The 24,109-nt window shown below is 46.0% G+C and overlaps 1 protein-coding gene across 2 annotated transcripts in view; it reads left to right on the forward strand.

The window, feature by feature from the left end:
- Positions 1-24,109, forward strand: part of PITPNM3 (PITPNM family member 3) — a 1,929,018-nt gene that overhangs the window by 1,465,034 nt on the left and 439,875 nt on the right. For both annotated transcript variants that reach the window (XM_069226994.1, XM_069226995.1), the window contains exon 8: positions 15,091-15,278. In XM_069226994.1, the coding sequence (XP_069083095.1) occupies positions 15,091-15,278 (188 nt within the window). The remainder of the gene's footprint in view (positions 1-15,090; positions 15,279-24,109) is intronic.

A 24,109-nucleotide genomic window follows, 5' to 3' on the forward strand; every position in this document is an offset into this window, starting at 1 on the left:
AAATGGAGTGGCCCCCATCTCATTGTTGAAAAGAAGGGCTAGGTCACCTACTTGGTTAACTTGGGCACTGCCAGGAGTCCCCTTAGGGTGCTCCATGTCAACCGCCTAAAACCCTACTATGACAGGGCTGATCTCAACCTGCTCATGGCAACAGATGAAGGACAGGAAGAAGAGAGTGACCCTCTCCCTGATCTCTTCTCTTCCACTGAAGATGATGCTTTAGTGGAAGGTGTAGTTTTGGCAGACTGTCTTACTGCAGAGCAGAAAGACAACTGCATAAATCTCCTAGGTCAGTTTTCTGAACTCTTTTCAACCGTGCCAGGCACCACATCTTGGTGTGAACACACCGTTGATACTGGAGACAGCTTGCCTGTCAAAAGTAAAATCTATAGGCAGCCTGACCATGTCAGGGACTGCATAAAGCAAGAAGTACAGAAAATGCTTGATCTAGGAGTGGTTGAACATTCTGAAAGCCCATGGGCCTCTCCTGTGGTGCTTGTACCAAGGCCTCACTCAAAAGATGGAAAAAGGGAGATGAGGTTTTATGTAGATTACAGAGGTCTGAACCAGGTAACAAAAACTGATGCTCACCCTATACCCAGGGCAGATGAGCTCATAGATACACTGGCATCTGCCAATTATCTAAGCACCTTTGATTTGACTGCAGGGTATTGGCAGATCAAATTATCAGAGGATGCTAAAGCAAAAACTGCATTTTCGACTATTGGAGGGCACTACCAGTTCACAGTAATGCCCTTTGGTTTGAAAAATGCACCTGCCACTTTTCAGAGGTTGGTGAATACCTTCCTGCAAGGGTTGGAGGCTTTTAGTGCAGCATATCTGGACGATATAGCTGTCTTTAGCTCCACCTGGGATGATCACCTGGTCCACCTATGGAAAGTTTTGGAGGCCCTGCAAAAGGCAGGCCTCACTATCAAGGCTTCAAAGTGCCAGATCGGGCAGGGAAAGGTGGTTTATCTGGGACACCTGGTAGGTGGAGAACAGATTGAACCACTTCAGGGGAAAATCCAGACAATCATGGATTGGGTTCCCCCTACAACACAGACCCAGGTGAGAGCCTTCCTAGGCCTCACTGGGTATTACAGGAGATTCATTAAAAACTATGGCTCCATAGCAGCCCCACTTAATGATCTCACTAGCAAGAAGATGCCTAAAAAGGTATTGTGGATAGCTAGCTGTCAGAAAGCTTTTGAGGAGCTCAAACAGGCCATGTGCGCTGCACCTGTCCTAAAAAGCCCATGTTACTCCAAGAAATTCATTGTTCAAACTGATGCATCTGAATTAGGGGTAGGGGCAGTCTTATCACAACCCAATTCTGAGGGCCAGGAACAACCTGTTGCTTTTATCAGCAGGAGGTTGACCCCTAGAGAAAAGCGTTGGTCTGCCATAGAGAGGGAGGCCTTTGCTGTGGTCTGGGCAGTGAAGAAGTTGAGGCCATACTTGTTTGGCACTCACTTCATTGTTCAGACAGACCATAAACCTCTACTTTGGCTAAAACAAATGAAAGGTGAAAATCCTAAAATGTTGAGGTGGTCCATATCTCTACAGGGAATGGACTATACAGTGGAGCATAGACCTGGGACTACCCACTCCAATGCAGATGGACTCTCCAGATATTTCCACTTAGACATGAAGACTCATCAGGTCATGGCTAGTCTTATTGTCCTTCGTTTGGGGGGGTTGTGTAGGAAAGTACCATCTTGCCTGGCATGTTACCCCCATATTTCACTGTATATATGTTGTTTTAGTCTATGTGTCACTGGGACCCTGCCAGGCAGGGCCCCAGTGCTCATAAGTGTGCCCTGTATGTGTTCCCTGTGTGATGACTAACTGTCTCACTGAGGCTCTGCTAACCAGAACCTCAGTGGTTATGCTCTCTCTGCTTTCCAAATTGTCACTAACAGGCTAGTGACCAATTTCACCAATTCACATTGGCATACTGGAACACCATTATAATTCCCTAGTATATGGTACTGAGGTACCCAGGGTATTGGGGTTCCAGGAGATCCCTATGGGCTGCAGCATTTCTTTTGCCACCCATAGGGAGATCTGACAATTCTTACACAGACCTGCCAGTGCAGCCTGAGTGAAATAACGTCCACGTTATTTCACAGCCATTTACCACTGCAGTTAAGTAACTTATAAGTCACCTATATGTCTAACCTTCACCTGGTGAAGGTTGGGTGCAAAGTTACTTAGTGTGTGGGCACCCTGGCACTAGCCAAGGTGCCCCCACATTGTTCAGGGCAAATTCCCCTGACTTTGTAAGTGCGGGGACACCATTACACGCGTGCACTATACATAGGTCACTACCTATGTATAGCGTCACAATGGTAACTCCGAACATGGCCATGTAACATGTCTAAGATCATGGAATTGTCCCCCCAATGCCATTCTGGCATTGGGGGGGACAATTCCATGATCCCCGGGTCTCTACCACAGAACCCGGGTACTGCCAAACTGCCTTTCCGGGGTCTCCACTGCAGCTGCTGCCAACCCCTCAGACAGGTTTCTGCCCTCCTGGGGTCCAGGCAGCCCTGGCCCAGGAAGGCAGAACAAAGGATTTCCTCTGAGAGAGGGTGTAACACCCTCTCCCTTTGGAAATAGGTGTGATGGCTGGGGAGGAGTAGCCTCCCCCAGCTCTGGAAATGCTTTGATGGGCACAGATGCTGCCCATCTCTGCATAAGCCAGTCTACACCGGTTTAGGGATCCCCCAGCCCTGCTCTGGCGCGAAACTGGACAAAGGAAAGGGAAGTGACCACTCCCCTGACCTGCACCTCCCAGGGGAGGTGCCCAAAGCTCCTCCAGTGTGCCCCAGACCTCTGCCATCTTGGAAACAGAGGTGTTGCTGGCACACTGGACTGCTCTGAGTGGCCAGTGCCAGCAGGTGACATCAGAGACTCCTTCTGATAGGCTCTTACCTCCTTCCTAGGTAGCCAAACCTCCTTTTCTGGCTATTTAGAGTCTCTGCTTTGGGGAATTCTTCAGATACCGAATGCAAGAGCTCACCAGAGTTCCTCTGCATCTCCCTCTTCCCCTTCTGCCAAAGGATCGACCGCTGACTGCTCAGGACGCCTGCAAAACCGCAACAAAGTAGCAAAGACGACTACTGCAACCTTGTATTGCTTCATCCTGCCGGCTTTCTCGACTGTTTCCTGGTGGTGCATGCTCTGGGGGTAGCCTGCCTCCTTTCTGCACCAGGAGCTCTGAAGAAATCTCCTGTGGGTCGACGGAATCTTCCCCCTGCAACCGCAGGCAACAAAAGACTGCTTCACCGGTCCTCTGGGTCCCCTCTCAGCACGACGAGCGTGGTCCCTGGAACTCAGCAACTCTGTCCAAGTGACTCCCACAGTCCAGTGACTCTTCAGTCCAAGTTTGGTGGAGATAAGTCCTTGCCTCCCCACGCTAGACTGCATTGCTGGGTACCGCGTGATTTGCAATTGCTCCGGCTCCTGTGCAGTCTTCCAGGATTTTTGTGCACACCCAAGTCCCCGACACTCTAACCTGCAGTGCACAACCTTCTGAGTTGTCCTCGTGGGACTCCCTTTTCTGACTTCGGGTGGACTCCGGTTCACTCCTCTTCTAAGTGCCTGATCCGGTACTTCTGCGGGTGCTGCCTGCTTCTGTGAGGGCTCTCTGACTTGCTGGTCGCCCCCTCTGTCTCCTCATCCAAGTGGCGACATCCTGGTCCCTCCTGGGCCACAGCAGCATCCAAAAACCCTAACCGCGACCCTTGCAGCTAGCAAGGCTTGTTTGCGGTCTTTCTGCGTGGGAACACCTCTGCAAGCTTCTTCACGACGTGGGACATCCATCCTCCAAAGGGGAAGTTCCTAGTCCTCTTCGTTCTTGCAAAACACTAAGCTTCTTCCATCTGGTGGCAGCTTCCTTGCACCCTCAGCTGGCATTTCCTGGGCTCCTGCCCACTCTCGACACTGTCGCGACTCTTGGACTTGGTCCCCTTGTCTTACAGGTACTCAGGTCCGGAAATCCACTGTTGTTGCATTGCTGGTGTTCGTTTTCCTTGCAGAATCCCCCTATCACGACTTCTGTGCTCTCTGGGGGTTGTAGGTGCACTTTACACCTACCTTACAGGGTCTTGGGGTGGGCTATTTTTCTAACCCTCACTGTTTTCTTACAGTCCCAGCGACCCTCTACAAGCTCACATAGGTTTGGGGTCCATTCGTGGTTCGCATTCCACTTTTGGAGTATATGGTTTGTGTTGCCCCTATAGCTATTGCTCCTATTGTAATCTATTGTAACTTTACATTGCTTGCATTACTTCCTATTGCTATTACTGCATAATTTTGGTATTGTGTACATATATCTTGTGTATATTTGGCATCCTCATACTGAGGGTACTCACTGAGATACTTCTGGCATATTATGATAAAAATAAGGTACCTTTATTTTTAGTATATCTGTGTATTGTATTTTCTTATGATATTGTGCATATGACACCAGTGGTATAGTAGGAGCTTTGCATGTCTCCTAGTTCAGCCTAAGCTGCTCTGCTATTGCTACCTTCTTTCAGCCTAAGCTGCTAGAAACACCTCTTCTACACTAATAAGGGATAACTGGACCTGGCACAAGGTGTAAGTACCTCTGGTACCCACTACAAGCCAGGCCAGCCTCCTACACTCCCACAATGCAGTCTCTAAACCCCTGGTGTGTGCCTGGAGCCCGGCCTGGGTAAGGCAGTATCTTGTGAGCAACAGAGACTTCCCTTTGAAGTTTGCCAACTTCAAAGGCAGAAAGGGGTTTAAGTATTGGACACAAACCCCCTGAGAATCAGATCACTTCCGGAATCATGAGGATACTCTGCCATAGAGAAGAGCTGAAGAGCTGAGGAGAAGTGCTCCCCTTGGCCTGTGACTGTGCTTATTTGGGCTATCCTGCAGTTGCTGCTTCTGCCTGTGAAAAGGGACCAAGACTGGGCTTTGTTGTGCATTCCTGCTTGAGAAGGATCTTGCTTCCTGTTGGTGAAGTCTCAGGGCCATCAAAGACTTCCTATCCCAGCACCTGGACTCTCTGGTGAGACTCCTGCCCTGCCAAGTGGTGCCCTAGCCAGGCCCTGGACGCATGAGAGGGGAAGCTGGTAGAAAAGGACAGAAATCTACACACGGACCGCCGTGCGGGGAAATGTTTAACACACCATCTGCAACGCGGCTGATAAATGACGTGCTGCCGGCCTTGTGGCTAAAATCGACGCTCCACCTGCATCACGGCTGGAAGACTGACGCATCACGGCTGGAGAAATGACGCTCAACACCCGCTTGCGGCTGCTGATAACGACGCAAACCCCAGGCAGCGCGGTTCCCTGACACTGCGTGACTGGATTTCGAACACAGCATAGCTGGGTGCGAAAAATCGATGCAAAGCCTGCCCAGACCCAAGGTGCCAGTCTGGAAATCTACGCATCACTCTCTTGCGAGAGAGAAAAACTACGCATCTCTGACCCAACCGGAGAAGAAATGACGCACGGTCTCACTTGCGAGTAAGGAATCGACGTATTGCTGAGTTTTTTATGCACGCTCGCCCATGCAGCTTTATTTTTGACGCAAACCAGGTACTTTGTGTAACAACAACGTTTCCGTTGTTTTCTATGTAATAAGACTTTTATTCTTTTGAAAATTCATATTTTGACTTAAGTATGTTGGTTTTTTGTCGATTTGGTCTGGTTTGATTTAGATAAATATTACCTATTTTTCTAAACTGGTGTGGTGTCCATCTTGTAGTGTTTTCAATGTATTACTGTGTGTGTTGGTACAAATACTTTACACACTGCTTCTGAGTTAAGCCTGTCTGCTCGTGCAGAGCTACCAAAGGGGTGAGTGGGGGTTAAATCAGGTGTGTTTCTGCTTTGCCCTGACAAGAGGGAGGGTCCTTGCTTGGACAGGGGGCAACCTGACTGCCAACCAAAGACCCCATTTCTAACAATGATGTAATGTCCTAATTGGCTGAAGCTATGCCCAGGCATGGTTCCATGCCTGCTGTGCCACTGGAACTAAGCTACACCAAAATAAAGAGGACCAACCCAGCTGAAATCGGCCTTGTGACGCTTGTGTTCAGGTTCATATGGGACCTGGCATGGTAGTTTGGGCTGGACTCTTCCTACTTGAGCAACCAAGACTGATTTGCATATCTATTCACTCTGAGGTGATATGGTGGGCAAACGATTGCTTATTTGGAATGCTACCCTAAGTGTTTGCCAGTGGTGGGACTTATTGCAAGCTGTAAGAAACGAGATTCTTGGTTGAGGTGGGTTAAACCGTACTCAAGCAACAGCCACAATCCTTGTCATGGTTCACCACAAAAAAAGTCACTAAATTAGCCTGTGCTTATGGTCTGGTAGCTTGGCAAAAAGCAGTCAGGCTACACTTAGAGGCAATGTGTAAAATATTTATGCAGCACACAAACAGTAGTAAAATCAAAACACAACACAAGAAAAACTCCATACCAATATAGAAAAATAGAGAGCAATGTAATACATTATTTGAAACTAGAACAACAATAATCCAATCAGTAGAACCAGAGATTTGCAATTTAAAAGGTTTAAGATGCAAGAGTAGCTGAAAGTCTCACGTTCAGGCCAACTCTGATGGAGCGCAGGTTGGATACAGGGACTAGTTTAGTCCCACTGAAAAAGTTACCTTCTAAAGTCCAAAGTGAAGAGTTCCATTTCCAGTAGAGGATGCCACGAGGAGAGGGAGAGCATTACGGATGGCCATCGCTGTATCACAAAGATCCTGTCAGGTGTTGCAGATGGTCTTTGCTGGATATTTGCGCTGGCGGTCACCCCAGGCTGCGGATGCTGTAGTGAGAAGTGCAGATCTTGCGTTGCTGGTCATTGCTGGTGGTCACTGTAGCACAAAGAGTCTGGTTCACCAGAGTTTCGCATTGGAGGTCAGTGCGGGTGGGAAGATCTTGGTGCAAACAGGCCTCTTAGCGGTCGTGAAGAGGCCAGAACGTCAGGATTTCTTCTTTTCTTCTATGAGGCGCTCCACTGATACCAAATTAATGGTCGAGGACCTAAGAGGCACCTCTTGGGGATTAGGAACTCATTCCAGCAGAGGCCAGCAAGGCTCAGGCAGTTCCAGTAGTAAGTCCAGTTGCAAGTCCAGGAAGCAGGTCAGCTAGAGAGATGCAGTGAAGTCCTTTGTGTGTGGACTGAGGCAGCATTAAATTGCAAGTGTGGCAGATGACAGCCCCACCCCCTCAGGAGATGGCCCATCCTGACAACACCAAAACCGTCTATTGTGTGGATGTCTAGGAGAAATGCATCACGGCCAACTGCCAACCACACCTAGTCAAGTGACCCAGGAAGAGGCTTCAGGCACCAAGGGGGTTATTCTAACTTTGGAGGAGTGTTAATCCGTCCCAAAAGTGACGGTAAAGTGACGGATATACCACCAGCCGTATTACTTGTTCCATAGGATATAATGGACTCGTAATACGGCTGGTGGTAAATCCGTCACTTTTCCGTCACTTTTGGGACGGATTAACACCTCCTCCAAAGTTAGAATAACCCCCCAAATGTTAAGGATAAGAAAATGTCAACTTTCTAAAAGTTGCATTTTCAAAATTGAAATTTAAAATCCGAACTTTACCATAACAGGGGATTTTTCATTATAATTCCAAAGACACCAAACATGAACTTGTTACCTGTTGCCATTTGGATGTGATACCTTATTAAATGTAACAAGGTAAGTCCATTGTTATCCTATGGGAGAGGTAGGCCTTGCAGTAGCGAAAAACTAATTTAGGAGATTTTAAATACCAGGACATGTAAAACTAAAAAGTTAATGTCCAACTTTTTAAATACACTGCACCCCAGCCTTGGGGCTGCCCAGGACCTACTCTAGGGGTGACTTACATTAAAAAGAAAGGCTTGGGCCTGGCAAAAAGTTTATTTTGCCAGGTACAAATGGCTACTTAAGTGGGTGGCACAATAAGTGCTGTAGGCCCACTAGTAGCATTTAATTTACAGGCCCTGGGTACATGTGGTAGCACTTTACTAGGGATTTATCTCGAAGATTTTTCTGAGGTTCAGTTTTGGGTGACAGATTATTTGTGTAGATTATTCATTTTAATGATGCATATAACCAGAACTGATGAACTAATGATTTTGCACTTAAAACAATATACGTATTTCATTTGGGAGGTGATAAATAATGTAGTATAGTTCTGACACATTTTACTGTGAGACGCCGTTTTACTGTGAGACATCCATTAAAATGGATGCAGTTTATGGTGTTCTATTCATCTTGCTCCTGCTCGTTTGCCCCTCCCAATCAGCTTCCCACTGTAAATCTTCTCTCCTCACAGTTTCCACTGAAAGGCAGAATGCTACACACAAATAGATTGATTTACTAGAAATCATGTATTGTGAATTAAACTTTCCATTGTGTCCCTGATTTATCATTTTGAAGGATTTCTGGGAAGTTTTGATGCAGGTGTGAAAAAGAGCAGAGTTCTATTAGCTATTGTTAAGAAATATTTCATCTTATATTACATCTCTGGAGCAAGCAGAAGATTTCTCCTAACATAAGAAATGGGATAGTGCTAAGAATCTTTAAGAATTATGAAACTGTTTTTCATTTGCTAATGCAATGTAGCTATGATTATACCTTGCTGAATTTGCACTTTATTAATTGATATGCATAAATTGTGCAAAAAAACCCAAACCCTGATTGTGAAGGATTGAGGACGACTTTCCATTTTCCTTCTGAGACTAGCCAATTTCTTTGATATTGTCCTTGTTCACTAAGGGGCATATTTATGGAGATTTTGGCACAGGGTAGCATAGTAATTCGCCTTGCTGTGCTGCTCTGCATCAAAGTGATGAGTCAGGAATGCACAGCATCAATAGCATACAGCACATTCCTTTGCTTTCTCCCTACGCTGGCACCCAGTAGACTATCTTGCACCAACACAAGCACTCTTGCACCATGGTGCAAGTGTGTCTGCATGGCATGCAGGATGGTTTTTATGCAGGGAGGGGCACCTTCCTGCACAAAAACAAAAACTATCCTGGGTGACATTTTTCTCTTTCTATGTGTACTTGGGAATGCAGCACACACAAAAACTAGGAGAAATAATGATATTTCTCCTTGTTGCACCTCCCCTGGGGAGGCGTAAGGTTTTGGCGTGTCCCCAGGTTTACAAGTTCTTGTAAATCTGGGGATGCATCAAAATCAATGGGTGTTGTGTCGGAACATCTACCACAATGCCCATGAAATGCTTCCCTAGAGCAGAGTAAGGCAACACACTAATTTGCACTGCCTTGCCTTACTCCATATTGATGAGGCCTTTCAAAGCCACACAAAGTGCCTTTGCATCTCCTCATAGATATGATTGAAAGGTTTGTGCCTCTGTTGCATCACTTTTTGTGCCATAAATACACCCCTTAGGATGCTATCAGTACTCTTTACAAGTTTGACACTTAGAATTTAGGGAGATTCTTATTGCCTACCTAGAGTTATCATTTTGATTTGTGATTCTTTACCTGAGCCTTCATTGCAATCTATGTATTATGTATGTATGTATGTATTAAATCTTTTAAACTTAATTTTGATCTAGAGGTCAGATCGTGAATGGTCCCAGTTTCTAATTATGTTTTACTCTGCTATGTTTGTGTTATTGATGGGTAGGATAGTCTCTTGGCACTAGATCAGTGAGAAAACTCACTGAGCTCAACTGCCTAAGGTATCAAATTGGGGTTCAGGAGAGTATTGGGGTTTGGCTCCCACAGTTACAAGTACATTAAATGTGCCAAATGGGTGTGAGACAATTTTAGCATGTTTAAAGGAGAGAGCATAAACATGTTAGCTCCCGTTAGCAGCAGTAAGACGTGCAGAGTCCAGTAGTTGCATCATCTTTGGATGCTAGATATCTCCATTCAGTGTCAAAGCTCTGAATTTCAACATGCACTAATTAAGATCAATGTGCTCTTGGCCACTTTCGAGCCAAGCAGGTAAAAACATCAAGCAACTTTCATATAAAAGATATGTCATTCATATGGCAAATAATGTACTTAACCAGAAAGGGTCTAGTGTGGAGAATTGGTTAGGCTTGACGTTTTCTCTGCTATGGCATGTGCTGCAGATTACGGTATTGATCCTGGGTGAGATTATTTTAGTAATTCCACCCATCATCTTGATGTTGTTGTGCGTATGGGTATACCCAGATGTGGTTCCATTGTACCATAGGACTCAAACTAGACTATACTGGCCAAATAGAATGAAACCAATCTGGGGTTGCTTGTGATCCCTTCTAGAGGTGTCCTCATCTGCAGTTCAAGAAAGACTGTTCCATGAGGAGCAGGGTCGATACTGATTTGCATAGGATGGGCCTGTGTGTAGAGTGGCACAGTGGGCAAAAAACAATGCACTAGAATGCATACCATGCTATTGCCTGTGGCTGAGATTAATTCAAGTGTTTCATCCATTATCTTGTTGCTTTCACAGTTGGCACCCTAATAGTGATGGGTATGCCTGACTGTGGGTTTGATTTCCATTGTGCCATAGCATTCAGACTACACTATACTGGTGAGCTCCATGTAGAGTGAAACTGGTCTGTGGTTGTTTGTGGTCTCTTCTGGAAGCGTCCTTGTCTAGCGGTATGGGACAGACTGTTCCATGAGAAGCAGAATTGGAAGTGATTTGCAAAAAATTGGCCTTTGGCATTGTGGGTGAAAAACAATGGGTTGTAATGATACCCAGGGTGATTGCCAGTGATTAGACATTTTTCAAGCAATTCTCCCATCAATGTTTGTGTGAAAAATGAGTAGAGCTATACAATCCATACATGGTAAGTGCCTCCCTTGTGAACAGGGAATGGGGTTAGGAGCCAACAATTAGAGAGACCATATATTCAGGAGTTATAGCTCCTGGAAGTGCAGGTGTAAAGCAACAACTTTCACAACTTTCACTACACGAAGTCATGCATCCTGAACTATACATGAGAACATGGACTGACTAGATGACAGCATTTATATACCATCACTATGTTTTGTGGGTCTCACAGGCATTATTTTTTCAGGCAGTAAGTTGGAAGAGGGACTACTTAATTTAAACTAGACTTGTTTAATCTACTTCCAAGAGGGCTGGAGTTATGACAGAATTTAATAATAACCACTGACAATATAAACTATCCTGATTAAGATTAATTGTATGTAATGTGTCTCATGTGGGTAATCATGATTGAAAATGATGGCCTAGTTTTAAGAAAAGTGGCACTTCATTACATGAAGCACCATTTTTCTTGTGCCCCATTGCGCCCCCCCAAAGCCACCGTGTGTGCGCCCTATTTAACATACAGCGCACCATGGCATATGTTAGGGACAATAGCATCATCATTTCTGACACTATTCTGGTACTTTGCAGGATTAGCACCAAAAACTTTGGCTAATCGTACAGAGTACATAGAGGCCCATTATAAATAATGGTGTGCCTCATGTTAACCTCTGCTCTGAGCAGCCGTTAATCATGATGCTAAAAATGGTGCAGTGGAATCTGGGCCTCCTAACGGGGGAACGCCCCCTTGCATTCATTATTCCTGACGCAGATATAATGTGGTGCAAGGGTTTACAAAGTGGCATAGTGCGTGCATTGCACCATTTTGTATATATGACGTGGCGTATTTGCCTATTTAATGCCACATTAGTGTAAAAAAATGAAGCTAATGTGGCGCTAGTTGGCACCAGGCCCTTCTTAAATTCGGGCTGAAGTTTGCATGGGTTTAATCAATGCTTACAGTCACTGCAGCACATTGAAAGCATATAAGAAGCCAACCTGGGACATCTTTGTGCAAAAGCCATGCATCATTCAATCCCTGTCCAAATGGGAGATTCACCTATGACCTTAATATTCTTACTCCTGGTGGGTTCTATGGATAACATTTTTTAGGATGAACAACGTCCTTAAGGCGTGCAGGTTCGAATCTCACAGTCTGTCCTACGTCCATTGTAAAACAGGTATCATAGAACAAGGAAAATAAAGTGCCTGTTACTTCAGTTCCTAAGTAAAAGGCTGGGGTGGCAGGGAAGGACTCAGGGGAGCCCTGGTAGGCTGACAGAGGGCCGGGTGGATTCATATGTAGTTGGACTGAGGGATCCTGGTTCCACCCAGTCCTAAAAAAAGGTCTAAGAGCTCCATGAAAACCGCACACAATTTTCTTTCAAGTATGGAAAGATTTCCTGTTGTGAATAGACAATGCTGTGTAAGACCCTGAGTTATGTGATATTTAATGAGTTGTTCTCTGTTTTACACTGTAAAACATTGGAGAACGTAATCCATATACATACATGTATATCTCAGCTGAAATCTTTTTTTAAAGCATTGTGGTGGGAGAAAGACCTCCTTTCTGTCTACTGTCCTCCAAGAAATGGTTGGACTACATTGGCTCAGTGGAATGCTCATATTTTTCAGATCACTTTCAACTCCTAGTCCAGCCTTGCCTAAAACTATTTAGTTTGTAGTGTGCACCCTACAGTCATATTGTTTTCGATGTTGTTATTGTTATTAGTAGTGTAGAAGCTGTAGTATAATATTATTATTATTATTAGTAGTAGTAGAAGTACTAATGGTAGTAATAAAAGTAGTAGTACTGTAATTATCATCATCATTATTGTTGTTATAATTATTTCTATAACCAGATACTGTTTCTTGAAGCGTAAGGTGACTAAAAAACAAACAAAAATACAAACATAGGAAAATGTCCTAAAGTCTGGTTTGGCCGATTATGTATGTTTTTATGTGTGTATTAATGTCACACCATCAGAGTAGTGGATAAGTGGGAAGTAATACCACAGTATAGTAGGGATTAGACTTACATTTGCCCTGAAGACAGTCTGTTGACCACTAGGGGGCGCCTAATGGGGCTGAAACATGTTGGCCCAATCCTGATGTTTGGGTCATGATACCCAATGACATCATTTTTAACCTTGCCAGTGGTACCCAAATTAAAGTCACATATAGAGGAATCTGCAGGTAATTTTAAACAGTATAATCCCTGTTTAGGAAGTACTTCATTTACAAAGTGCATTGAGCCCACCCACTCCTACCAGGTGTAGTGGGTGAGCATTCGATGACGAAGCATGCCACGGATGGTACCTGTGGGTGAGGATCCTAATATAAACTCATGATTCAGGGTTTGAAGAGGATAGGATAGACCTCCAATGTTTGATGTTATTTATAGCAGTATATATGTCTTAATCCACTAGATATTGGCAGACACTGATATGTGGGTCCAGCATGACGTTTTTTTCTAGACCTCGCAAATACTTATGATATGCTGGAAACAAAGAGCTTAGAGCCTGATTTACAGTTTGGCGGATGGGTACTTTGTCATGAAAACATATAAAGAATATTCACTGTTTGCAATTTAATGCCGTAGCTAGTGTTCCATATGCATCTGTGCAAGGAAAGAAAATTACTTCCCGGACTCCTGGTTGTGCAGTAAAATGCAACACTGAGTTTGGATCACTGGGCTCCGTGTGAGCCCTCAGCAGTCTATGAGGCTTACAGTACAGTGCTTTTGTGGATTGTGAAAAACTGTTCACTCTAATCAAACCAAGCTAAGGTAGAAAGTGTATACAGACCAGGGGCTTTTCCAAAAAGGAAAAATAAAATGATAATAAAGTTCTACATTGTTATCATTTTATTTTTCCTTGTATTGCGGGCGGGCGGGGCTGGGCTGGAGGGAGGGGGCTGGAGGAGGGCTATGTGCACACAAAGTGTGCATGTCGTTTTGGCAGCCCGTGTTGGGCCGGCCAAAAAGACATACGCACATTGCACGTTCTCCACCCGGCTGTATAGCACAGCCGGGTAGAGAACATGCCCAGGCTCCCATTCCCAGTCTCAGCGGCAAAGCAGGCTGCTCAGACCAATCACGACGCTGCTGCATCGTGATTGGCTGAAAGCCTGTGCAGCCGGGAAGAGGAAGAGGATGGAGAGAAGAGGGAGACGCCCACGTCCCCTCTCGAAAGTGTTTTTTGTTTTTGTTTTTGAATGTATTTATTTTTTTAAATAGCCCCCCCGTCCCTTCGCACCCTTTCCCGCCCCCTTTCCCGCTCCACCACCCCTTTTCAGTGGCAGCTGCCACTGATACAGACCATTCCTCTGCAACTTTAACTTTTGAAGAGTTTTTTCTATACATAATGACAAAATTATTGCAGGGCTATTCTTAGCAAACGTAATACTTTGCAACATAAATTGTCTCAAAAGTCTAAATTTTCACACGAAGAAGGCTCAAACATTGCAATTCTGTGCACTACGAATTATTCTACAAAATAGGAGTTTCTGGCATAATTTTTTGAATTTTTGTGAATTTCAGAGAAAAGTATGTAAAATTGCACAAATGGAACAAAATGTGATTCGAATATCTAGCATAAAAAAGTCAAGCAAGGCACTGGCAGGAAACTGGCTCATGAAGAAAATGTTTTAGGCTTGACCTGGTCGTTGTTGCAACAAAATTGCTCACAAAGTCGCGAATTTCACATCACACGAAATTTGCATACCACAGATTTAATAATCCTGTTTAAAGTCTCGCCTGGACCCAATAAAGAACTTCACCGAGTTTGCCAGCAAACACCTTTGCAACATCCCACTCCCCTGATGCCATCAGAGATGGTGATCTCTTCAATTCTGCCAGGTAGCACACAGCATCCCAGGTATCAGTGGACAACCCTTATAACCAGTTTAATTCTTCTTTCAGTTCTTACAATTGTCTTTTAAGGAACTGGCACAACAATCGACAAAACTAGTAAACTTATGGCTTTTGTTTTGTCAATTATATCATGTTCGAAAATGGCCATAAATGGGCCAAGTTTGCCATTCCCAAAATATAGGATAGTCTTCGAAGTTCCAACAAATATTTAAAACGTCATCTGGATTTCTGTTTTCAGTTGAACCCTGTTGCTTAAGAACCGTGCCTCTACTCTGAGATGCCCTGCAATAATTTTAAGGAAACTTGTTCCAAAGAACTTGTGACACTGCTTAATTTGTTTTTTCAAAGACCCTCATTTTATTGTATTTTAAAAGCATGATTGTGCTCTGTTTATTTTGTAGGATAATCCCATTTTGCCCGAAGACTCAGGCACAGGCTTCAGCAGTAGCAAACGTCTGAGCAAAAGCAATATTGACATCTCTGGACTCTTGGAAGATGAGGAGCCACGGCAACCGTTGCCGAGGAAACAGAGTGACTCATCCACCTATGACTGCGATACCATAACACAGCATCACGCCTTCCTGTCCAGGTAACTGGCTCTATCACGATCCAGAGACAAGCTGCATTTAGTGTAGGACTTCGATTTTAGTGCTCTGCCTGAGTACACCAGCCTTCGTGTATTTTGTTAGTAATTCTTTCCTGGTTGCCGATTTTAATATTCACAATGGAAACAAGAAGAGGGTTTGAAATATAAATCTACTCAAGCTTTATAAAAATGTCCAATTTGTTGATTTTAGTATTTGAAAGAACACGATTAATGTGCAAGTTATGTATCCTTAAAACATTGTTTAAACGATATTCCATGCTAGCACATCTTCGGAGCGGTACCATGCCTATACAATAATCTAACTAAACTTAATGTAACACAACATAACAGTCCGTGCTGCAAAGGAACATTTCGGTTTTACACGGACATACAATGGAGCATTAGAGCTTATGGAAGCTGCAATTGTGTTGTAACCGAGGAGCTGTGAAAAATGGAACTACAGGGACCACAGTGCAGTGTCAAACCAGAAAAAGAGGAGGGACTAGTAAAGATAGAGATTGATGCTAGTTTAGTTTTGTTGTGAAGGGGCACTCTGATGGAAGACTGAGCGCCCTTTGCAGCAAGGACCAGAGTCTTTTTTATTTTTTATTTTAAATATTTGCTGTTTGGGTACAGGGCTAGGTGTTAAGCATTTTAAGGGTTTGCGGCATATGGACTTAAGGAGTTCAGGGTGAGGTCAGTTCTCACTAGGTTATAGGGTAAAGGGAATTAGGTTTAAGTTTCTGGGGTGCAAAGTTTAGGGTTTGTGTTACAGGGATAAGGGCTAGGCTCCTAGGGATAAGGACCACAGGTTATATTTAAGAGCCCCTATAATCATTCTAACGCCACATTAGCGTCATTTGTTTCACGCTAATGTGGCATTGGAAGGCCAAAAACTCGACGCCATATTTACAAAGTGGCACTGCAATGCACTTTGTTAACCTTTGCGCTACATTATGCCTGCGCCAGGCATATCTAACAGATTTCTTTGCTTAAGGGTCACTACACAAATACCCCAAACTAAGGGACAACGAAGTTGGGAGGCAGAGATAGGGAGAGATCTGACAGAAGAGGAATGGGGAGATATACAATACAGGGCCCACCAAACTGCCAATAGTGCATCGGGCACTGAAACAGCCTATAAAATAGCATCGTATTGGTATTATACCCCTGCCAGAGTTCACACATGGAACCCTCCAAAGCCTGAGCTTTGCTGGAGAGGATTGTGTAATACGGGTACACTGATACACTTTCTATGGCACTGCCCCACACTCAAGCGATACTGGAGTAGCATCCTAGACGAAGTGGACAAAGCGCTTCACACAGAGATCTCTAGATTGCCAACATATATTGTACTCGGCTTATCTAACACACTTACCTTTCCTCTACGATTGCTTAGAGGTCATCAAATGATTTGAACCCTTAATGCTGCCCACCAGACGATATTGGCACAGATAGAGTCCCAAACCACACCTCCTGGCTACATAAACTATGGTATTTGCTGGGGATGGAGAAACTCTCTCTAGCAGCGGAGAAACGATCAGCAGAAGTTTCCACACTATGGGCACCCTTCATATAAATCTTGTATACAGAATTCAATGAAATCACATGGCCTGCATATTTAAAAGTCTTACTTCTGTTGGGGTGATCCGAGGACTTGTACATCGCACTCAGATCTACTCACTTTTTTTTTTTTTTAATCTGTTTATTGTATTTATGACATAAACAAAAACGCATCAATTTAAGCAACACAACTGAGATACTTACAATAGATAGGAGCAGAATAGGAAATGAGAGTAGATAGTAGGGGTTGTGAAGTTTACAGTTTGCTTAGTGAATGATTGCGGGTCTAATGTTTGGTGGTCCGGTGGAGGGGGCAAGGCGACCGAGGAAGGGGCACGTATCAGAGGTGAGCAGGATATGAGTTATTAATTTCGAGCAGGGTGTGTTTGTCATGGGAGGAATGTACCACTGTGGGCGTTGCTTCGCAGCGATTCATCTTGGGCTTGTGTTTGTATACTTATTGTCTATGTTCAAGTTAAGGTTCATAGCTGAGTGGTTGTGCGTACGATACGTGTCGGTTGTAATGTCTTGGGTGATTATTATTCCAGCAGTCTAGGGAGGTCGTGTATCGTCTTCTTCCTGCAGTTGATCGGCGAAGGAATCCCATATGTCAGCGCCCTTGATTACCACTCCTATGTCACGCAATGTATGCAGTACCTGTATTTCTGTGTTGGCCCATCAGTTATCCAGTGGCGGGAGTCAGGGGCGCTAGGTGATTTCCACTGCGTGGCGATAAGTCGTTTGAGGATAACAAATGCAAGATCTGCGCATCTATGTTTTTGTTTATCTTTGCTACGTCTATGCCGGATGCCCAATAGGCAGGACTCAGGGGTGGGTGCTAGAGGTATTCCCAGCCATATTGCAGTTTGTTGTGTGATGTCTTGCCATACGCGGAGTAGTGGTGGGCAGTTCCAAGTCATATTTAAGAAATTAGCTTCCGTGCTGTCACATCTTGGGCAGTCAGGGATGGCTTGAGGGTACATGCGGTGGATGCGGTGTGGAGTCAATTATGTCTGATGTAGGTAGTTGAGTTGGGTATATCTGAAACGGGCATTGCGCGATACCTCGTGTGTGGTTGTGAGAGCCATGGACCATGTTTGCGTTGTAAGGGGTGTGTGTAGGGCGTTTTCCCATTTATTCTTGGCTTGTAACTGTACCTCTTGTGGATTGGCCCGTGGTGTGTTGAGGATCCATGAAATTCGTGTTTGTATGCCGGTGTCTAAAAGCAATTCATGTAGAATAGGTGATAACTGTGGTTCCCTGCTGCTGTGCCCCCAAGTGTTACGTATTAAAGATTGTAGTGCACCGTACATAATAAAACCACCCAGTCCCAGGGTATACGTCATCGCAAGTGCTTCATAGGAGATAAATTGGCCCTCTGCGAATAATTCTCCCACTATTTGGAGACCTTTAGTGGCCCAATCATTAAGGCACGCACGGCCATGTAGTTTGTGTATACCTGGGATGGCAAGTAATGGGATCTTGGGCGAGTATGGTGGTTTTCCAGACCCCCTGTTCACGTAGCGCCGCCACACACGGTCAGCCACTTTTATCAGAATATTACCGTGGCGTGGGAGGGCCACGCGTCCTATAAGCCATTCCAGTGTGTTTGAACTATCCAGTTGTACGCCCACAGTGTGGCTTTCAGGATGAGTGGGGTCTTGTAGCCAAATTAGGATCCAGTGCAACTGAGCTGCTGCGTAATAAAGTTCAAGTTGTGGTACTCCCATCCCGCCTCTGTCCAGCGGTAGACAGATCTTAGCCAAGGCCACACAACTGCGTCCAGTGCTTCATATCAAACCTATCAATAGCTTATTCAGCTGTGCAAAAAAAGTGCTGGGGAGCCATATTGGTAAGGCAGTGAAAAAAGTATGATCATTTTAATTAATGCACTCTGCCCATAGGTGATAGTAGTAATGCACACCAGAAGGGCAACAATCCTTTTATTGATCTAATCGCCCAGTCTAAGTTGCCCTCCTTAAGGTCAGATTCAACATGATATATGTGCACACCTAGGTATTTAAAAGTGCTATAAGACCATTGTAAATTGTGCTTGTGGGTATATGGATCTGTGTGTCGGGTAATCGGCGCATGGGGAATAGACATGATTTAGCCCAATTGACGCGTAAGCCGGATATGTCTCCGAAAGAATTCAATAGTTGCAGCAGGTTTGGTAGCGATTCGGAGTAGTTGCGTAGGTATATTAATGCATCATCTGCGTATAAGGAGACGATGCAGTGTTCCATGCCGTCCGGTATGCCCCATCTGGCAGCTTCATTACGCAATTTAGCCGCGAGGGGTTCGATGGCTAGTGCGAACAGTAGTGGTGATAGGGGGCATCCCTGGCGTGTGCCTCTACCAATCTTGAATTTTTCAGAGGTGATGGTACCAGTTTTAACTCGTGCTACGGGGTCTGAGTATAGGATAGATATCCAATGTGTGAACGCTTTGCCAAATCCCATTAACTGCAGATTGTCCATCAGGTATGGCCAGTGTGTCGAAAGCTTTTTCAACATCTAGTGAGACCGCCACCCTGGAGTAATCTGCGTCAGGGGTTTCAGCTATCAAACGCAATAGGTTCCTGATGTTAATGGAAGTGCTATGTCCAGGTATGAATCCGGATTGATCTGGGTGTACCAGGGAGGATATTATTGGGAGAAGCCGGTTCGACAGTACCTTACCCAATATTTTACAGTCCGTGTTTAGTAGTGACAGGGGTCGGTAAGAGCGTACGTCTAGTGGGTCACGACCCTTTTTATGGAGGACTACAATTGTTGCTTCACGTTGTGAATTTGAGAGACGACCTGTTTCATATGCCTCCTGTAACATAGTCAGATACGGAGTGAGCGTTTGTGATGAGAAAGTCTGGTAGTACTCGATCGGTAGTCCGTCTCCCCCTGGAGCCTTATTGTGGGCTAGTTGTTGCAATGCTTGCGTTATTTCGTCACTTTCTATGGGTTTGTCTAGCTCTAGTGCTTGTGCTGTCGTTAGGTGATTTACATGGGAGGTCCTGAAAAAATCTTTTAACTGTGTTGGGAGTGGGGGAGGTTCTGCCTGATATAACCTTGTGTAGTACTGCTTGAATGCATCATTTATTTCTGATTGTGTATTCACAATCACACCAGTATCTAGGCGAATGGCGTTTATTGGAGTATGCCGCTGAGTCCCTTTCGCTAACCAAGCCAACATGCGGCTTGATCGATCACCCTCGGCGTGTAGGTGCGCCATGTAGTGTCGATAGTCAAATTTTCGTAAACGGGTTTCAATGTCACCCCATTGCTTTTTGAGTTGGATCGTGGCATTGCTAGCAGCGCTGTTTGAGGCCGCTTCACATTCCGCCTTACGTAGTTTCTCTTCAGTATCATGTAGCTCTGAGAGTAAAGTGCGTCGAATACCTCCTGCAGCCCCAATACACATGCCCCTAATTACCACCTTGTGTCCGTTCCACTCGATAGCACGAATTGTGGCTGTTTGATTATTGATTGTGAAGTAGAACGCTATGGTGTCAGCTAGTTGTTCCCGGAAGGGCGGTTCATGCAGTAGGGTGGGTTGTAAGCGCCAAGTAGGTGTTCGTGATAGCTGAGTGCCTCACCTCAGTGTGGCGATTAGAGGGCAATGATCCGTTAGGGTTTTGGCTAAATAATTGGCGCTATGTATTAAGTGTGTTATCGTGGCTGAGCATAGAAGTAAATCAATCTGTGTGTGAGGGTTGTGTACCGGTGAATAAAAGGAGTATTCTTTGTCAATGGGATGAAGACTTCTCCATGCATCATGTAGCCTCTGTTCTGTTGACCAGGACCTTAGTGTCTCAGATACCCGCCTGCTAGGAGCGCTTGCCATTGGCAGGTGTGATCTGTCCATAGAGATGTCCATTACACTGTTAAAATCACCACCCCAGATAATTGGTATGGACGGATCTTGTGAAATCTGTGCAGATGTGGCCCGCAGGAATTCCCCTTGTCCCGAATTTGGTGCATATATACCGGCTATAGTTAATTGTCTACTATCCAGCTCTCCGATGAGGCAGACATATCTGCCATCTGTGTCTATATATGTGTTTTGGACCGCGTAAGGGACCCCTGAAGCGATCCAAATTAGTACTCCCTTCGCATATGTTGAGATTTTAGTGCCATAGACAGTGCCTGACCAGCTCTTATTAATTTCCCCTAGTTCTTGTGTAGTGGCATGGGTCTCGTGTAGTATAGCTATATGCGCCTTGTGGCGTCTGAGGTAGGCGTGTACTCTGCGTCTTTTAGTAGGATTGGCCAGGCCCCTTACATTCCAGGTTACAGTATTATATGTCATTGAAACATTTTGTGGTCGCACCGCAAGCGGTATGTGTCTTTAAATAGAATTTGCTGCGTCCCCCTGCCCTGAGTGATTAGCACATACTTTGAGGGATTAAGAGTGAGAGGAATAAGGAAGAAAGGAAGAAAAAGGAAGAAGTGTGAGTAACCAGGCACAACAGGTGCAAGAGTGGCTTTGAGCCAATTCGTGTCCATACGGGAACCCATCTGGGTTAGGGGGCTGCTGTAGTATATGGTCCAAGATGGCCACAAGGTCCGGCCTGATCGGATGACGCCATCTCCCATTCAGGCACAATATGGTCTCCGAAAGGGATTCCAATTTGCTTGGTGTGGTACGTGTTAAGGCAGCGCATCTCTCCCCCACACGCAGGTTAAGGGGGTAATGATCAATTACGGGATGTGGGGTCTGCCCAGGTGTTGACAAGGACTGCCTATACAGGTTGGAGAGTACGCAGGCTGCAGTCACATAGCGTTTGTACCTTACGGAATAGATTGATTGCTGCATTTACGTATTATTTTTAAAGGTCGTCCGCTGTGCGCGGTGTGAACGCTGGCCCCGAGATCAAAGGAGACACGGGTGCTCTGCAGGGTCCCCTCCGAGTCCTTGGTGCAGGAATGCAGTTGCATTCGTATGTTCGAGAACCTATTGACGTCCTTTAGCGCTTGAGCTTGCCCGTCCGCTGCTTGTTTTTCAGTGGGATGTGATCCGGTTCTGGGTTTCGATTTCCTTTTCTTGCGCGTCTTTTGTGTTAGCCATTCCTTTTGCTCCGAATGTTCATCTGTGGGGTCTGCTAAGCCCTTGGCGTATGTCCAAGGTCAGACATCTTCTGAGGACGGGAAGACGTGGGTTCTGTCGCCATCCACTGTGCGTAGTCTGGCAGGGTACATGAGGGAGTATGAAAAGTTTTTATCGCGTAGTATCTGTTTTGCTTTGGTGAATGTGGCATGTTTGCGTTGGACCTCCGCTGTATAGTCCGGGTAGGCCGTGACTTTTGCGTTTTCAGTTTCGACAGGACCCAGCGCGCGGAAGCCCTTTAGGATGTGATCTCTGTCACTGTAATTCAATAGCCTGGCTATTAATGGGCGAGGGGGGGCCCCTGGGCACTCGGGCCCGCCCGGAATCCAGTGTGCTCGCTCCACAGAGAGGAGAGGTCTCCTGTTTCAGTATGTGATCTTTTAGCCAGCGCTGCAGGAATAACTCTGCGTTAGGGAGTTCAATTCGCTCTGGGAATCCCAGGAATCTAATGTTATTGTGGTGTGAGCGGCCCTCCGCATCCTCCGCTCGTCTTTGGAGCTGTATTATCTCAGATTCCTGTTGTTGTATTCGGGTCTTCATGACCTCGATATTTGGTTGAGATATTTCTAGAGTTGATTTAACGGCGGTTACTCTGTCCGCTAGCTTTCGGTGTTCAGTGTGCAGTATAGTGACTTCCACTGCCATCGCATCTATCTTTCCTTCAAGGGATGTTTTAGTATCTAATATCGCCTGTAGTACCTTGTCGATTTGTATAGTGAGCAGCTAGCGTTTCAGTCACTTTATGCAGGGCAGCGGAGTGTGAATCTGAGCCCTCTATCAGTAGCGGGTCCTCGAGTCTGGCCTCCACATGGCCCCTCGGTGGTTTCGGTTTCACCATCGTGGTGCGTCCCATGAACGCTCCCGGTGTTACGTAGTGATTTTGGTGGACAGTTTATACAGTTCCAATATTTGTGTTGTGCTTTGATTTCAAAGTTTCGGGGGAAGGTCTTTATATATCACAAATATGCAATTATTTTAAATTGTATTTTACCTTTCCTCGCTGCGTTGTTACATCTGCATGGCAACTGTTATAATATCCAGCATGAAGAGCGCACAGAGGGAGCACCCATATGAACCCTGGTTCCAGGATGTGGGGTGACCGTAGAGCCAGCCCGGCGAACGCCGGACAGTGGTGCCCCGCGGGCGCTCCCCGGGGCAGCGTCGTGTGCCCGGCGGCAGGCGTGTGGGTGTATGATGTGTTCGGCAAGAGTCATGCGCCGGATATTTGCAGTTTAATGATTGCGCGTTGTAGCATTCGCGTCTATGCGTTCCATGTTAGGGAAGAGTCAGCATTGCTCCCAAGCATTACACAAAAACAGAAGTGTCATTGAGCCTTATTTCGTTGGTGGGTGTGGTGGTTAACTCACAGAGTGAGTAGAACACGAATTGCTTGATTTCTGGGACCAGGGGCTCCCCCAAGTCACTCGGTCAAAAGGGCACAACGTAGTCGGATTTCCCCTCTGATCTCCGGTGTATTTTTAGTGCAAGAAATAGTTAGCGCTTCTCGCTTGCAGGGCCCCGTACCTCATCTCAGGTCCGACGGCCCAGCCGCGCGCCCCAGCAGGGACCGAGGCCCCTGTCCCGCACCGCCGGATCCTTCTTCGGCATGCAGGTGTTCAGTGTTATTGGGCAGCAGTTCTGAGCAATAAGTCACGCCGGTCCTCGTCTGTCCCGCACCGCGGCCCCTTCCTCATCCTCAGCTGGATCACAGTCAGGCCATGCGCCAGGCGCGCGCCCGGCTATCGGGCCCTGTTTTCCGCCGATCGGAGTCTCAAACCACCCGTCAGATTGGGCGCCTTTAGCACGCGCCTCGACGAGGGTCGGCACCCATGGGAGCACCCCCGCAGGACTCCGCCGTCACCACCCACCGCGGGGTGTCTCTCCGTACCTGCTCGCAGGGATCGGCAGCCACGACCGCCGGTCCGCTCGGCTCCGCGCTGGGTCCGCGTCCCTGTCTCCGCCCGGGCCCCAAATGAGCCGTGGCGTCGGTCGGGTCTAATTTTTGGGGTCTCTGGAGATTTTTGCGTACCAGGCATGCAGGTCCGGTGGTTTTTATCGCCTGGGGACAGAGGGATTACAGGATAATTTTAGGCCGTGTGCGGAGCTCTGATTCAAGCGACCGCACTCGCCTCCATCTTGGCCACGCCCCCAGATCTACTCACTTAACC

This window comes from Pleurodeles waltl, chromosome 3_2 (assembly GCF_031143425.1).
Source record: "Pleurodeles waltl isolate 20211129_DDA chromosome 3_2, aPleWal1.hap1.20221129, whole genome shotgun sequence".
In the NCBI taxonomy this organism is placed as follows: domain Eukaryota; kingdom Metazoa; phylum Chordata; class Amphibia; order Caudata; family Salamandridae; genus Pleurodeles; species Pleurodeles waltl.